A 17,540-nucleotide genomic window follows, 5' to 3' on the forward strand; every position below is an offset into this window, starting at 1 on the left:
GTCAGCCCTGGATGTCTCTACTGGTAAATACTGCCCTGGAGACAAGAAGATGGGGGCTTGAAGTCCACCCAGGGAAGGCTGGGTGGTTTGTGCAGGGCTTAGTCCATACTGGCAATGCAGGGCTGCAGCAGCTGTAACGAGGTGGCACCAGCCTCTCCCTTCCTATCCTGTGACAGTGGCCGTGAGACACTTCTCTTTAGGTGTATCCCGGGGGAAAAAGGTAAAGGGGTGATTCAGATCACACAGGCATGAAAGGCAAACAAAGGATCCCTGCCCTGAGCAGGAAGGGTGAGACTGGGACAGTGCCTGACACAGCTCCTGGCCACCAGCCTGGCCAGCTCCGGGCTCAGGATTCCCTGCCAATGTCCTGGGAGAGGGAGAAGCGATGGGTAAGTCCAAGGCAGGTAAAACGTGGTTGTGTGAATGCCCAAAGACTTTCCCAAATACTACTTTTTTTTTGAGGAAGCTCTGAGTGTGTGAAAAAAGATGTTTGTTGGGTTATATAGTTTGCTCCTTCCTCCTTTCCCACTGGGAAATCCAGGTAAATGTTAGCTCTGAAAGACCCACTGTGCAAACGCTGAGCCACTTCATCACGTTAGATTCTGCAGAAATGTGTCTTTATGCTCAGGATCCATTTCCTTTCGGGGAAAATTTTCAGAAGTACTTGAAGGGCTGTAGGAGCACGATTGCCATTAGATGTCAGGGAGATTTGCTCTTACATCTGGCAGGCTGGGTCCTCTCAGTCCCAGCCCTTTCATTGTCCTCCACCTCCCCAGTGCTGCCTGCTCAGCCTTAAACCTGCAAAAAAGCAGCTGGGGACAGGTCTGGGGCAGATTGGAGCACTGTAGGGCATTTGCAAGGAAAAGACACACACATCCTGATGGACTGGGCACAGTCCAGGGAGAAAGTGAAGGACAAGAGGATATTACCAAGGGAAAGAGGCATTACTATGGGTCCTGAGGTAGACAGCAGCTCTCCTGGTACCACACCGGCCCTGGGGCATGTGGGGTTGGCCCCTCTCACAGCCCCACAGGGAACATTTCCCACCACGAAAGAGGGAAAAGAAGCCACAGATCAGCTCTCTGCCACCCCACTGGGGATTTGACTTGAGCGTGATGGGGAAAAGCCCGCATCTCCCTGGGCCTGCATCTCCTAGACTTTGGGGCTGTTGGATCCCACTGCTGACTCAACAAGGGACATCTAAATCCTGGAGATGTGACCTGTGCTCCAGCATTGGGTCCACGATATGCTGGACTCAGCTGCTCACCCTGGGGTCTCCCTGAGGAATGCTCTTGCCCCCAGCACGGCGGGATGTGCTGGTCCTACCCAAAGGGACCGATGGCTGTTGATCATCCCCCTCCCCTGGGCTGGGGACTGGGCTCAGGCAGCACGGGGAGAAGTCAGTTCTGACCTGCTCAGGCTCCAGCTGTGTCCTGCCATAGGAAAATCAGCTCAGAGCCGGACAGAAAGATGCTGGGAGCTTCTGGCACCTGCACTTGCACTGCTGCCACCGCCGCCTGGGGCACGTGGGACCCCCGGAGTGCCCAGTGGCAGGGTGCCTGCAAACTCAGGTCCATCCCTAGGGAGACCTGACGCATTCACGGCATGAGTAAGGCGGCAGCCGTTCCTCCTCGCTGCCCCGGCGGGGGGCTGAGGTCCCGGACCACCCCCCCGCAGGGGTGCGTTTGACAGACAGCCCTTCTCCAGCCTGCTGAGAGCCATCCCCTCCTCCCTCCCTGCTCAGCACGCAGCCATCCTCAACTCCAGGCAAACCTTTCCTCCAGCCCCGCTCCCCCTGTCCCCCCCTGCCTCCCTCCGCCTCGCCAGCCCAGCCAGCAGGAACGTGGCACCCCTCCTTGCCTGGTATCGCTCTGCCTGCTCCCCCTTCGCCCTCCCGATCGTTGGAGAAAGCGAGAGGCAAAAGTGTGGGAGCGAAGAGCGCATAGCAACAGGATTCTGGGATGAAGAACATTCGGCAGCAGCATCTCCGGAAGGTGAGAGCCGGGAAGCCGGGGTGCCCTCCAGGGCTGGGAGCTGGGGAGTGGGGGCAAGGCATGATCATCACCCCGACACCCCCTGCCCGGGGAACCTCCATCTGCAGCTGGCAGACTTTTCCCTGGCAGGGATTGCAAACGGGGATAGCGTACATGCGTGGGGCCGAAGCGGGATCGTGGGGAGAGGGACGGGGGGGGGGGCGGATTTCATAACCACCGCTCACCCCTCGCTGTAATTAGCGGACCACGGAGGCCCTGTGCTGCGGGCAGAGCTGCCTGCTGCCCGCTCCGGCTGGATGGATGCTCTCTGCCATCCTTCCTCTGCGAGCAGGTGCTGCCGGCGATGATTCATGTTGTGTCTGGCCGGGCGGCTGTGGGTGGGCACCCGGGGGCAGAGCTGGCTCCCTGCGGTGCAGCACCCCAGGGATGCTGCTCCCATCAGGGGACTGCCTGGTCTCGGGGGGGTGGGGGGTGGTGAGGGGTTCCCCCCCGCTGGGGTGAGCACAGGGATGTGGGCAGCGACTTTCCCACCTGCAGCTGGGATTGCCTCCTCTTCTATAGGAGTTAAAGGGGTCTGTCTGGGTGGTGCTGGGCTCTGAACTCCCCTGGTGCCCTTTGGCAGCTGGCAGAGCTAGAAACCCTTTTTATATCCTGATGGAAACCCTTTTGAAACCCAGCTTTCAGGCTTTCCTATCCTAGGCTCTCCTCCACTGCCACTTTGCTCTTACCAGGCTCTCCGAGTCCCCATCTCCTGTCACGTCGGGGACTGAGCCCCTTCTCATGCCCGTCCCACACAGGGACAGGGTGAAGCAGGGTGGCAGAGGCTGGCAGCCACAGCTCCCGCGTGGGGATGTGCTGCTGCTGCCAGTGGATCAGCCCTTCCCACAGCATCCCGGGCAGCGACCCAGGGCTGTGAGCCCCTTGGGGTCTGCCCTCTGCCAAGCCATGCCCATTGACCACAGGGCAGGGCGGTTCCAACCTGTGACAGCCTTCAGATGAATGAAAACCCAGGAGAGTTTCATCCCTGCTAGGAAATTCCTAGGGTATTGGGACGTGACGTAAAAAAGCCAGCAGTGGCCTGGTGAAAGCCAGCAGCTATCTGACAGCCCTGGCAGCCTCAGGGCTGCCTACTTTTCTCCGCTGTTGTTTGGAGGCATCGTCTGGCTCTTCCCTCTCCTTCCTTTTCCCACAAATTGCTTTTTCAGATGACTTTGTGACTGCAAGATCCATTAAAAGTTGTCTTTGTCCCTTTCAAAGGCTTTCTGAGATACTTGAATTTCTCTGCTGCTGGTGATCCTGTTTAACATTTTTTCAGGAATTCATTTAGTCCCACAGCGATCAGCTGGAATGGAAAGCAGATGTCTCCGGAGTTATTTCCCCCATTCCCAGTGCTGTTCAGGGCACTGCTGTCCTTCATTACCCCAAAATACTCTTGCTGAACTCCAGATGGAAAACCTGGTGCTCTCAGCCACCCGGCACCTTGGGACCACCGTGTCCGACACTGGCATCAGGCTCGCCCAGAGCCAGCCAGGGCCAACGGAGGAGTTTGCACAGCCCTGGTTGCAGGTCCTGCCCTGGGACCCTGACAGCCTCCTCTCCTTCTCATTAAGATCCTCTTCCCATCAGTGAGCGGGGAGTTTTAAGCCTTCTCACCAGACTTGTTTTAGACATATGGAAATTCCTCTTTAATAGAGAAGATCTTTCTCAGGCTTTAAGGATTTCAGGTTGGCTTTTGCATAATAGTATTTCCAGAAGAACTGAGTGGATGTTTTTTATTTGTTTGAGTATTTGCTTTGAGGGTTATTTGGTAGAAATGGACTAAAGCCCACAGAGGCCAGTAATGGGAGCCAGGATTTGGGCTCCCCTTCCCGTACCCAACCAGGCTGCCGAGCAGCATCCTCCTGCCTGAGCCGCTGCCTGCCTCTGCCTGCCACAAACTGCCTCAGACCTTCCCTGCTCCTTCCTCAGGGTTTTCAGATGAAAGACTATCAGCATTTGCAGCTGTGCATGGTCCCTGCGCTCTGGACATCGCTGTAATGAGTTTGCTTCAGCCTCAGCAATCTCCAGCCCCCAACCCCCCCTGTGCTGGCTCCAGCATCACTTGCTCCCTCTCCTGGCATGTGCTGTGATTCTGGGCTGGGGGAAACCCAAGCTAGCACAGCCCCTTAAGGGGCTCTTCCACAGCATAGAGATGCCTTATTTACTTCACTTTCTAAGTGATATTACATCTGAATTAATTTTTAGGCTGGTTTTTTTTTTCTCGAAGAGATTAATAAGCAATTCAAACTAATCTGAAGTGACTCACATTTTACAGACGCTCTGTGCTCGCACATGGCTCAGATCCGCAGGGGAGAAATCTGGCATTGGGTGGCATTTCTCCCAATCAAAGGCTGTGGTCCACGCACAAAACACTGACAAAATAACCCCACAATGCCAGTTTGAATGGAGAAAAAAAATGTGATGAAAAAGTAACTTTAAACTGGCTGGTTTTTCATGGACACAGCTGAGTTTTGCACTGGTTTAAGTAAACTGGTTTACAGAAAATAATTAGCATAGGGCAATTTCCTTATGGAAGCAGCTCTTATCTTGGCAGAGACTAAAGTGCTTTTTCTTCTTGGTGACCTTTGCTTTGCTGAGTTCTTTGGGAGCATCTTCTGGTGAATAATGGAAAGTGATGCCGTGTTCAAAGAGGATGTGGTTGCCAAGGGAGCTGTTAGTCCCCGTCTGTTTATAACCGTGAGACGGGAGCCCAGTTTGAAAGATGGCAGTTGATGGTAGAAAGCACTAGAGCAATACTGTAGCACTATAGCACTTCAGCTGCTTCTGAAAAAGAAAATTCCTGTTATGACAAAGGCTGAAAGGGAGCATTAATCCTAAAAAAAGGGCTGGAATCAAGCCGGTGTGTGAGATTTCCAGCAGCCTGAAGCAGAGAGGTGTGCATCTCTCTGCTATCTGGGACAAAGATGGGCTAGAATCCTTAAATAACGCATCTTGCAATTCATTTTAAGTCAGGCAAATAGCCCAGGTTTTCTGTGATTTCTATGGAAAGTCTATGATTTGGGGCATTTGGGGGCATCGCAGTCATGGAGCACCTACCGTGTGTGTTTTCCAGCAGCATCCCTGGCCCGTGCCTCCCCAGCCTGTCTGGTGGGGACTGCAATGTGTGATGTCCTTGGGGTCTATCCGACTCCTGAACAGTCTCTGCTTTCTGTCCTGGGGTCCCAAATTTAAACTGCAGAACGCCAGCTAAAGATACTAAAAATGGGTGCAGTCATCACCGAGACACAGGTGACAAACTACATCTCATGGCTTCTGAAAAGAGAGACTGAGATGCGGACCAGGCTGTGTACAGTTTGGAAAAAGTCCTGCCGGTTCCTTTTTTTTGTTGCTTCTGTGTTGATTTCCATGCTACATCTGATGGATGAGCACCTGGGTTTAATCAGGTCACACAGCTCCACCGGTGCCCTCTTGCAGCTGTTTAGGATTCAGACAGAGGTGCAGGAATTAGGCAAGAGGATTTAATGATCTTCCAGCATCCCTACTTGCTATTTTTCTGTGACACAAACCTGGAAAGTGAGAGCTGCCCAGGCAGTGTGAGGGACTGGGAAGTATTTTTGGGGGGGAAGACCAAACTGTGATGGCCCCATAGCTCCTGTCCCCCCCAGCAGGAACCTTTGTGAATACAGCTTTTAGCCGCTGAAACTTTCGGGAAGGATGTTGCAGAACAGTCTGTCCATCATCCACAAACACGGGTTGCTGCAGGTCATGCCTGCTGTGTGTGCTGGGTTAATTAGCAGGCATGGCCACGGTTTGGAGAAGTTGCTAAGCCAGAGAGCTGTGTTAAACAGCTGCAGGAGGGCTGCCAGGTAGCAACGGTTTTATAGCAACAGTGTTATATTTGACTTTTCAGCCTGTGTTTCTGAAGGTTTTTCTTCCGGCCCTTGCCTTGTGACGGTGGCATCCAGCAGGGACGGGCTTTTAATGGTGGGTTTCAGTGTAACGCCTTTGCTCGAGCTGTGCATTTCAGGTCGGCTTTGGGAAGAGTTTGCCCCGGCTCGTCCTGTCCCTCGAGGGGTTTGCACGCTGGGTGGGGACGGGTTCGCCTCCGTGTTCGGTGCCTTTGGGCTGCAAGCAGCACATGGCTGGAGGAGCGGGGTGCACCCTGCGAAGGGTGGGAGCCTACAGCCATCACCATCGGCAGCACAGATCCTTGTCTCCATGGGAACTGGCAGCAAGAGCATCCTGCGGTCCGGCCGGAGAGGAAGAGGAGGAGAGGAGATGGCCGCCACCTTCCCCAGGGTCTGTGGCAGGGCAGTGACGGGCTCTGCTCACCAGCCTGCTCTGATCTCCCAGGGGATGGAGGTCTGCTGCGGGCTCCAAGCACATGTGCATACTGGTGCAGGGAGACCCACAAGTCCTTCTGGATGATCCCTCCAAATCCAGGCCCCTCTTCCTCAACCGCATCCCATGGGCTTGTTCCCTACAATCCGTGAACTCAGGGACACGGAGATGGCTGCTTTTTACTTTTGAGACCCCAAGAAGAAGGGAACATTCCCAAATGGGCTCCTCCTGCCCTGGTCTGGGTGCCTTGTCAGCAGGGACCCAGCATCCTTCTGTCTCCGTGCCTCAATACCAGCCGAACCTGATATACTCCCAGGCAGGGGCACAGCAACACGCAGTGGCACAGGGCCGGGATCCTTATCCCACCCCTTTTTGCTGCCTGGTCTTGCCGAGGGGATATCTGCGATGGGATCTTACCCGGCAGCTGCTGGCTGAGGCTTTCAGCTTTGATGACTGGTGGTGGGATGGGAGCTGGTGGGGATGCCTTCCCCACTCTCCTAAGGTCAGGAGGCTGGGGAAGTTCAGATAGACCAAACATCTCACCACAGACCTGATATACATACACACACAAACACCAAGGAGCCCTCCCAGTGCATCACCCCGACCTAAGCGTATTGCAGGACTCCCACCTCCCTCTTGCAGAGCTGAGGCAGCCGAGGAGGAAGGGAATGGGTTAATCCCCTGCCTGCTGAAGAGCTGCCTGTGCCTCACTGATCCAGGGCAGATTAGGAAAGCTGGAAGGAGCTCTTTCAGCAGGGACAAGGACAACTGGGAGCGCGTCACTAAATCCCCACAGTGTAGGCTTTTGGCAGCTGGAAAAGCGTGAAAAACGCACGGACCATTTAATGGTAGCCAAGTGCCCGGCATGGCAGGGGCACATGGGGTTGGGGTGTCATACTCCCTGGCACAGCAGCAGCGGTTCTTCCCCTGCTGTCCTTACGCTTACGTTCTGCAGGAGATCAGGAAAGTTTATTGTGACCCCTTGAAGAAAGGATTTCTTGGGAAACTGGGGTTGCAAGATGGGTCCTGGCCTCCCAGGTTGAACCAGGGCCATCCTGCCTTTTCCGGGGGAGCTCTGGCCATGTGGGATCACATTTATCCCCTTTCTTTTCTCCGCAGCAGAGCAGGATGTCAGCTGGGGTGGTGCACAGAGATCTGCTGGGACGGGGCGTCCCCAAGGGACAAATGTCTTGGGGTCACAGATTCACACCCGAGTTCTCAGCACTCTTTCCCTCTCTCCTGCTCTTCCCCCCTGCCTTTATTCCTTCCCTCGGCTGCTCTCTCCCATCCCCTGCTCTCTTGCTCAGCCGGTGACGCCAGAGCTCCTGGTGAGTCCCAGCAGCCAGGACGGGGACCTGGGCTCCGAGTGCCCAGAAGACAGAGGGAACTGGACGGGGCGGCTGGATTTCCTCCTCTCCTGCATCGGATACTGCGTGGGCCTCGGAAATGTCTGGAGGTTCCCCTACAGGGCTTACACCAATGGAGGAGGTATTCGATCATCCTTTGGAGTGGCCACATCTCCCTTTCACCGAGCTGGGCTGGTGGGATGTGTCTCTGAAGAGATGCCCCTTCCCCTTGTCAAGGCTGGGAAGTAGTGTTGTTCATCGTGGTGGGGTGAAGCCTCCTCCTGCCCCCCATGCTTGCTGTAGGGCTTTAACCACCTGTACCCATGTGTGGAAGGGTCTCACCAGCCCATCTCTGCACTCATGGCCTTGGAGACCTCCACAGCTCCATGCTGGACCGAATACCACCTGAGCATCTCTTGGTTTCCAATAGCTTCTTGACCTGGTGTCCTTCAGGACTCAGCGGGGTCAGCAAATGCTTCCCAGGTATCGAAGGAGGGGAGTGAGCCTTTTGCAATGCAAGAGCCTGGTGTGATGGTGCAAAGTGACCAGCTTGTTCAACTACTCCAAGAGTGAATGCTCGTCACATGCAATAATAACTGGAGAATTTCACGATGTTTGTGAAAGATTCAAGGAGAAAAGAGAGTCTGTGTGGAGAGGGAAAGCATGGCACTGGGTAAATCACCCAGTCCCTTCCTCCTGCACTAATGGTGAACTGCTGCCCTAGATTTTGGTGTAGATCCCTCAGGGCCACAAATGTTGAACGAACTTTATTCCTTGTCATAGATGGGCTTTAGGTGTTTGCTATGTGTTATTTTTAGGGTGTTTTTCTTGCTTCTTGCAGGAGCTTTCCTGGTTCCTTACTTCATCATGCTGGCCATCTGTGGGATCCCCATCTTCTTCATGGAGCTGTCGCTTGGCCAGTTCTCCAGCCTGGGGCCACTCGCCGTCTGGAAGATAAGCCCTCTCTTTAAAGGTGCGTGAGTGAAGTCCAGAGCCTCTGGGGGACCTCTGGAAGAGCTGCTTGATGAGGACATGGACCAGCAGCATCATCCCATAACCCTCAAAGCTCTAGTTAGAATCAAAGGTTAAATCCTGGGCGAATCCTGGTGGATCAGGCTGGACTTCTGGGTTAGCTGTTTTAGTAGTTGCAAGATATATATAACATCTATCAGTCTTCATGATGTCCTGATCAGCTCTAGAAATTGTATGAAAATTATTAAGCCAGCTAGTTTACAAAATATAACATCAAAGCTAAGCAATGACTCTTAAAGACAAAGGTAAGAATGAAGTGTTAAAAAAAAGGTCAAATCAATTACTTTTACTCTCAACATTAAGTTGGAGTAAAATCACCTGTATGTTGCAGTAGATCATCAATTCAAAGAAGGCATGTCCGGAGGGTATAATGGCAATAAGAGGCTTACCCCACCAGGTGAACCTCTGACTGGTTAAACATTTGGCTGCTGAGATTCAGTCTCTGACCCTGGTTTTGGATGTGCTCCGCTCCAGAGAGATGGCTCACTCCTTCTTTACCCTCTCCTTCCTCCAGGCGTTGGCATGGGCACGATCCTCATCGTCTCCCTGGTGGCCATTTACTACAATATGATCATTGCTTACGTTCTCTTCTACCTCTTTGCATCCCTCACAAGCGACTTGCCCTGGCAGCACTGCGGCAACTGGTGGAACACCGACCTGTGCCTGGACCACCATGTCATCAAGGCGGGGAACACCACCTTCCCTGTCAACATCACCAACACCGTCAGCCCCAGCGAGGAGTACTGGAGGTAAAGGTCTTGGCATGGTGGACACCCATGGTGGGCGTTGTGGGTGCAGTGACGGGCTCTTAGGGTCCGCTGTGGTTGATATCTCAGTTTAGCCATTGGGATCATGTCCCTGGGATGTGGGAGGTGTCCCTGATCTAGTGCCGCTTTGCTGGCCTGGAGATATGTTAGACTGAAATGCATCCCATGCCTGGACCAGCTGGTAATTTACTCCCAAGCCACTAGGCATCCCCTCTGGGCTCTTTAATGCATTGTGGAGTAATCACAACAACTGCTCCCCTTTTCCTGGCAAATACCTGCCAGCACCTTGTTCCTCTCTCATTGCTGGGATTTTTGACAAGGTTATTTTCTGCAGCAGCGGCATTGCTAGGTTCAGAGAGGGTCTCTGGAAGAAGGTGAGGGGTGCCTGTGGCTGCTCACTAGCGGTTCTCCTTTTGCCCCAGCCGGTACGTCCTGCACATCCAAGGGAGCTCTGGGATCGGGGATCCTGGGAGGATCCGCTGGAACCTGTGTCTGTGCCTGCTCCTTTCTTGGACTATCGTCTATCTGTGCATCCTAAAGGGAGTCAAATCCTCTGGCAAGGTGAGGGCTGGAGGGTCTCTTTTGGGGGGATCTACAGCGTTACTTACCAGTGCCTGCGATTCTCTGCACATCTGGGAAAGTGAGACCCATAAACAACAGCTGGACACAGGTCACTTCGGGGATGGCTGACACCACTGGCCCTGCTGCATCCCAAGCTCTGGTCTCCTGCAGGTCGTGTACTTCACCGCCACCTTCCCGTACCTCATCCTGGTGATGCTGCTTATTCGTGGCGTGACCCTGGAGGGGGCCTGGAAGGGGATCCGGTTTTACCTCACACCCCAGTTTGATCACTTGCTGTCTTCCAAGGTGAGCAGGATTCAGTGCAATTTGTTCAAGACACGAAAAAGAACCTTCTCCTGCCACCTCCAGCACGCAACAGAGGCAGTTCCCTTACTGGCCACCCCCTGACCCAAAGTCATCTCACTTGGTTGCTCCTAGACCAGAAGTATTTGCCTTTCAGCAATCTGTCTTTGCTCCACACCTTGTCGGTACTGCTCTTCCCAACTGCCCCAGCCCCTTGCCGGCATTTCTGGCTCTCCATGCAGGGACTGGCGTGCTCACCACCTCCCCTGGCTACCAGAACCATGGGCAGGATTAGCCCAGCCCCTGTGACAGGCTGGGGGGTGGCAATGGGTGCCCGTGATGGATTTGGCTGTTCTGGTTTTCTCAAGCAATCTCAGTGTGCGGAGCAGGGAGTTTCCTTGGGTCAGCAGTGTCGGTAGCAGAGACCACACAGTTTTACAACGGTGTTTAATGCCACGCTGCGCTGGCTCTAAACCACTCTCATTAGCCCTTCCACTATCCAGCTGACCCACTGGGAGTGGTGAGCATGTTAGCAAGGAAAAGCAAAGACCCCGTGGGTTTTGTGTGCCTGGAGGGCTGGGAAAGATGTGCCAGGGGGTCTAGGGAAGCATATTTCCAACTCCCACTTCCTCCAGAGGAGGTTTCCAAACCCCTGCTCTCCTCAGACCTGTTTCCTTTCCCCAGGTGTGGATTGAGGCAGCCCTGCAGATTTTCTACTCCCTTGGAGTAGGCTTTGGGGGCCTCCTCACCTTCGCCTCGTACAACACCTTCCATCAGAATATCTACAGGTGGGAGCCAGTTGCTGTCTCATAAAAATCGTGGGCTGAGGGGAGCCACAAAAACCTCAGCTGGTGGGTTCAAAGCTAGCAGAAGCATACGGGTGCTGCACACAGTCACCCAGCACTGCTCCTTGCCCGAGCACCTTACAGATACCTGGCAGCTTGCACAGGCTCAAGAAGGACAGAGGGATCTGTGGAAGAAAATTCTCCTAAGCATCAAGGCACAACAACTGACCCAGAAGTTTTGGGCTCTAGATGCTGAAGGCTGAGGATATTTGAGGCTAGAGTTAGGCAAGTTTGTCCTGTCCCCAGCATCTGTTGCAGGTCACCAGCAGAGAGGGGAGTCTGGATGTTGGACATTTGGGCTGATCCCCTCCACAGGGGAAAGCAAGCTTGGGAGGAAACCCAAAACAACCCCTGTCACTAGATGCTCCTTTTGCACCTGGAAAGTACATACCAAGAGAGGCCCTGGAGGAGTATCGGATTGGGTCACCTCACTGGGGCACCCAGGGCTGGCAAAGCCACTGTGCACTTCTGTGGGCACTAAGGAGTGGGCATTTTCAGAGCATCTTCTTTCTCCTCTATAGGGACACCTTCATAGTGACCCTGGGCAATGCCATCACCAGCATCCTGGCAGGATTTGCCATCTTCTCCGTTTTGGGATACATGTCCCAGGAGCTTGGGGTCCCTGTTAACCAGGTGGCAAAAGCAGGTGAGGCCAAACAAAGACCCTTCCTCCTTCACCCTCTCCCTGGGGGCACTGAGGAGCATCCCTCCCAGATGGAAGGCATCTGAGGGTCTCAGCATGAGGGATGAAGACGTACGCTCAGCTGGCCAGGGGGAAGGAAGAGGGGAGACCGATTCCTGCTGTGCAAACATTGAGCAACACCAAGTGATGTCTAATAAAGGTCTGAGCAAGGAGCAGGCTGGTTCTCCTGCACCTCTCCATCCTCTGCTGCAGGACCCTTCCCGCCCATCTTGCAAGAGCCCTGGCAGTTCCCCGCCATGGTGCCGCTCTCCTGGGCCATCCTCTCCTCCATCCCCCCGTGCCCAGTGCTGTCACCCCCTTTTCACCCTGCTGTCCTTTGCCTCCCCTAGGTCCTGGCCTGGCTTTTGTGGTGTATCCCCAGGCCATGACAATGCTCCCCCTTTCTCCATTCTGGTCTTTCCTGTTCTTCTTCATGCTGTTAACCTTGGGCCTGGACAGCCAGGTAAGGACAGAGCCCACCGAGCCAGCCGCGGTGCCCAGGCAGCCTGGGGGCTCAGGGGACCCTCTTCTCCTTTGTGTGCAGTTTGCCTTTATGGAGACCATCGTTACGGCAGTGACAGATGAATTTCCCTACTACCTGCGGCCAAAGAAAGCTTCTTTCTCAGCTGTCATCTGCATCGCCCTCTTCCTGATGGGGCTCATCCTCACAACAGAGGTAAGGGTGTGGGGTGGGATGCGTCGTGGGGACAGACTAGGGCCTCATTTTAGGAAGTGCTTAAGGCAGGGGCCGAGTTTGCAGAGACACGTGTATTCATATCAGCTAACAAGGTGGAAGAGAGACAATCGATGAGCCTGGGCTTCCTGGGGATGTGAGGTCCAAGGGGAGGCAGCCACACAACATTATTCCTGTCCCTGCACCAGCCCCAGAAGGAGAGTGATGTCTCCTGAGGGTGCCTGACCACTGTCTTCCCCAGTGCCCACGAAGGGGCTAAAGGAACATGTCCCCAAAAGCGGGAAGACATGGGTAAGGAGTTATTGGGATGATGGTACTGGAGATGCTGGCCACTGTGCTTTGCCTCCACAGGGTGGGATGTACTGGCTGGTCCTACTGGATGACTACAGCGCTGGCTTTGGTCTCATGGTGGTGGTGATCACTACCTGCCTCGTGGTGACGCGTGTCTATGGTAAGGGGGGGCTGTCCCCACAGGGGCACGGGGAAGGGTGGGCTGTCTGTATGAGAGAGGGACTTAGAGGGTAGGGGAGCCAGCAGCCTCACAATGGGGCATGAAACACCTCTGCTCCAACCACTTGTTTCTTCTTGGCCATCATTGGATTCACCTCTCCAGAGATATTTAGGGTGCTGAGCCTGGTCCCTCAGACAGCACCAGCTGGGCTCCCCTTCCTGTATCTCCTTGCTAGGAGGGCAGATGCTTCTTTGCTGTAGAGGATGCAAGCCACCACTTTTGGTTAATGCAGGGCAGCCTGGTACAGGCATCTAGCTCTGGGGGACTGATCATGGCTTCTAAATCCCTCTCCCTCCTCCAGGCATGAAGAGGTTCTGCCGAGATGTCCACATGATGCTGGGCTTCAAACCAGGGCCCTACTTCAGAGCCTGCTGGATGGTCCTGTCCCCAGCAACGATGATGGTAACTGCTCAGCTTGAGGTGCTGGAGAGCTGCAGTGGTGTCAGCATCCCTGGGTGACCTCCTCTTGCAACAAGTCACTCTGCTGGCATCTCCTGCTGGTCTCTGCCTGCCCCAGGGACCACTTTCTTCCATTCCTGCAGGCCTTGCTGGTGTACAACATCATTAAGTACCAGCCCTCCGAGTACGGCAGCTACCGCTTTCCCGCCTGGGCTGAGGTCTTGGGCATCCTCATGGGAGTCCTTTCCTGCCTGATGATTCCCATGGGCATGGTGGTGGCCGTGCTCCGAGAAGAAGGGACGCTATGGGAGGTAGGAGGGGTTGGGGCCTGGCATTGCTGGGGAGCACCCCAGAAGTATATGGGGGTGACCACAACCTGCTGCTGAGCCTGTATTCTCCTGCAATTTCTGCATCCTCTCTCCTGGAGGCGTGCGTCCCCATCCCTCCTTGCTGCCCATGGGATGTGAGAGATGGCACATCCCAGGGCATTCCCATCCAGGCAGGCACTGAGTCACACTGCTTCCCAAGGGACAGCCCTGTGGGCATCCCCCCCTCCAAAACAAGCCTGCTACACCTCGCCTTGTGGGCAAGTGCATTGTCCCCGGTGTGGGACAGGCACGGGCATGTGGGACTTTGCACCCATTTTGCAGGAGCAATGACAGAGGAAGGAGGGCAGCTGCAGGGCCATGCAGGCAGCCCAGGTGGGATCCCTCTGCTGAAAGGTTTTGCCCAGGAGCAGGTTATGGAGCTGCTGGCTGCTCACAGCCTTCCCAGCCCCGGCTGGGCTTTGCTGCTCTCCCCAGGCTGTTAAAAGCAGAGGGAGCAGAGCTTGCTGCCCTCCCCAGGCAGCAACTTGCTGGCTGGAGCACTTGCTGGCTGCAACCTGGCTTGGGAAACCTGTGGGCATGGTGGCATGGCCAGGAACCACCTTGGCTGAGCCTAACCCCTTGCCTGGGTGGCTTTAACCCCCCCCCGAGGTCATAGCCCTACAATAGCCCCTAGCTCCTGCAAGCCCTCCCCGCCAGCACCTGCAGACTTTAACACCTCCCCAGACTACGGCAGCGTGCTTATACAGAGCTGCCTTCCCCAAAAGTTTCAGGACAGGCTTTTGGCCCCATCCCATCCTCATCGGGGGCTCTTCCCATCCCTCAGGGCTGGCCGGGCACACCGTCCCCTGGGAGGGGTGGGTGGGCTGCTGGGTGGGGGTGCCATCCAGGGAGCGGAGAGGGTGCCAGTGCGGGGTGTCCGTGCTCCCTCCGCTTGTCCCCTCGCAGCGAGTCCAGCAAGCCAGCCGGCCCACCATGGACTGGGGCCCATCGCTGGAGGAGAATCGGACCGGCATGTACGTGGCAAGCCTGGCCGGCAGCCAGTCACCCAAGCCGCTGATGGTCCACATGCGGAAATACGGGGGCATCACCAGCTACGAGAACACGGCCATCGAGGTGGACCGGGAGATGGAGGAGGAGGAGGAGGAGGAGTCCATGATGTGAGGGGATCCAGTGCCCCACGGGCTGGGGGGGGGGTCTCACTCCCCCAATTTGCACAGGTTGCACTGTGGCACTTCAGCTCGGGGGGGGGGGTGTCTTCTGGGGAGCAGTCGGGAGCTGCTGACCCTGCCGGCCTCCTCACCACTGTCCTGGCCCCTCCAGGACGGAGCTGCTGCCCGTCCCGGTGCCCCCGAGGTGTTTCTGTTCAGTGTGGCAAGCTATGTGACAAATCTGTGCGTTCGTGTGACGGTGTCTGGTTCAAGTGTCCGGGCTGCCCCGCTTCCACCCTCAGCCCCAGCACTGCCCTCCCCACGCAGGGATGCTCAGGCTGCAGGAGGTGGGGAGGAGGAGGAGGTCCTCTGCATTGGTCGGTTCATGTTTGCGCATATTTAACTCCAATAACCCACAAACACGTGTGAGAAAGGACTGTAATATCCTCCACGCCCTTAGGACGGTGTGTGTCGGTGTGCTCCACTCACATGGAGGTACTCCAGCAAAACCAGCACAAATCTGACCTAATAAATGAGCAGTTTAAAACAATTAGAAGGAAAAAAAAAAAAGAAAAAAAGGTTTATAAACAAACCAGCTTGGGCCTTTCCAAATTTGTAGATCCCCCAGAGACCTCAGTGGGTCGGGGCAGCTCTTCCCCGTGGTGCCTGGCAGAGCTGGGGTGAGCTGAAGGAAGGGAAGAGTCTGGGTGACCTGTTCCCTGTGTGTCCAAGAGGTGTGGGAGAGGTCTTAGCTGGACCCAGTGCCAAAGGAGGACCCGTGTCCATCCCTGAGGGGGATCTGAGGGCTGTCCCTAGCCCTGGATGCTGCTTTTCCCAGGGAAAGGTGAAGGGCTGGGTTTCAGTGCCTGCGTGTGATTTTTGGGGTAGCTCAGCCCGGGGCACGTGTCCCAGAGACCCCATCTCCTGTAGACGCTGCTGGCCTGGGGGGTGCCGGTGAGCTCTTGGACAGGGCTGTTTGGACCCGACACCCAGTCCCCATCATCCCAGTGTCGTGTGCGCCTTCTCCCGTGTACCGTCGGCTCACCATTAAAAAGCAGTGTGTGTGACACAACATCTGTATGGGTTATTTGGGAGGTCCTCAGCATGCAAGAAGGGCACATCTGGGGGGGGCTTCCAGGGATGGGGGGGCACAGCCCCTCTGGGTTTTGTCCTGCAGATCTCTGTCCTGGTCAGGTAAAAGCCAAAAACCCAGAATAAACAGAAAAAAATCAGGTTTATGTCTGGATTACGCATGTGGCCCTGATGCGCTGGGCTATTAACCCCATGGGCCACGCACCGTGGGCTGAGCCTCCAGGGTGAACACCGCCATTCACGCAAGGCTGCAGTTTTACTTAAGGAGCCTTCCCTACGGTGGAGGAGATTTAATTATTGCCTTCGCCCCTCTGAAAGCGTAAGGCCAGCTCCAACACTTTGTCCTCCTACCCACCTGCCTCCCCATAGCCGGGGGTGCTGAGCTCCCTCCCTGGCCGGCTCTGCCCCTTCTTTTCCCTGTAGGACCACCGATGGTTTTCCACAGCCTCCTCGCCATACCCCACCATGGCTGCAGCCCATGGAGACGATGGGGGTCCCCAGCTTCTCCGGGTGCATGGGGCTCTGGCAGCACGACCGTGCTGCAAAGCACCTTCGGCCGCTAGCCCCTGGGTTAATCATTAGAGGCCAGCCATAAAAGTGTCGCTGATGGAAAGTTCAGGCCGTGGCGGCTGGGGAGCGGGAAGGGCCTGCCATAAACATTTATGGCCCCAATGAATCCCTCGCTCTAACCTTGACACTATTTACCGAGCGGGAGGCCTCGGGAGGTCACGGTGTTGCCCAGCCATCACTGTGGGTGCTGACTGGGGAGCCCGGGCTGGGCTGGCCCCAGGGGGGGCACACAGTGGGGTCTGCATGGTGCGATTGAGCCGGCGACGGGGTCGGGCATTTTGCGGTGTCGCTGCCAGCCACAATGTGCCAGAGCAACCGGGAGAGCCTGACACCTCCCCACGGCATGGAGATGGAGGTGCCTTGGGCTGAGCAAGTTGCTTTGGTCTCTGCGTGTTTCTGACCTTGTTTCCTACCCGTGTGGGGTCCTGCCACGTTCCCCCAATCCCCCCCCGCCCCGGTAATTCTGGGATGCTCCAGGCTCTCCCTTGGCAGCTGCCATCCATCGGTGTTGCGTGGCAGAGCGATGAGAAGGACGCTGGGGAGGTGGGGGGACCAAAGCTGACAGTGGCGAGGGGAAACCGAGGGCAGAAGGTGCCGGAGCAGCGGCACAGCCAGAGGACACGTCCCCCCCCGGCCACGAGCGGCTGCGCACAGGGAGGACCGGGACGGCTCCCAGGACCAGTGGTGCATCTGGACTGGATGATCTTGAAGGTCTTTTCCAATCTAAATGATTCCATCTATCATAGAATTATTGATATCCTCCACCGCAACACGGCCGGGGGTCCGACGCCGTCCTCCCCGCATCCCCAGAGACGGGCACCCCCTCCACTCCTGCTGTTTTGCCCCCCCCCCCCCCCGCTCTCCCGGATTGCTTTCTCTTTCTTCGCAAGACCCTTGGGCACAGCCGGGGGGGGGGTGACCGGGGG

At 55.8% G+C, this 17,540-nt stretch overlaps 1 protein-coding gene across 1 annotated transcript; it reads left to right on the forward strand.

The window, feature by feature from the left end:
* The first annotated feature begins 1,961 nt into the window (after window positions 1–1,961).
* On the forward strand, window positions 1,962–14,965 carry SLC6A7 (solute carrier family 6 member 7). Its single transcript, XM_075056303.1, has 14 exons — window positions 1,962–1,994; window positions 7,643–7,823; window positions 8,523–8,654; window positions 9,228–9,462; window positions 9,903–10,041; window positions 10,213–10,347; window positions 11,029–11,132; window positions 11,711–11,835; window positions 12,222–12,334; window positions 12,416–12,547; window positions 12,917–13,016; window positions 13,378–13,478; window positions 13,619–13,786; window positions 14,750–14,965. Exons 1-14 carry the CDS (start codon window positions 1,962–1,964, stop codon window positions 14,963–14,965), a joined length of 1,914 nt encoding a protein of 637 aa, XP_074912404.1.
* The last annotated feature ends 2,575 nt before the right edge of the window (window positions 14,966–17,540 follow it).

This window comes from Buteo buteo, chromosome 24 (genome assembly GCF_964188355.1).
Source record: "Buteo buteo chromosome 24, bButBut1.hap1.1, whole genome shotgun sequence".
Taxonomy (NCBI): domain Eukaryota; kingdom Metazoa; phylum Chordata; class Aves; order Accipitriformes; family Accipitridae; genus Buteo; species Buteo buteo.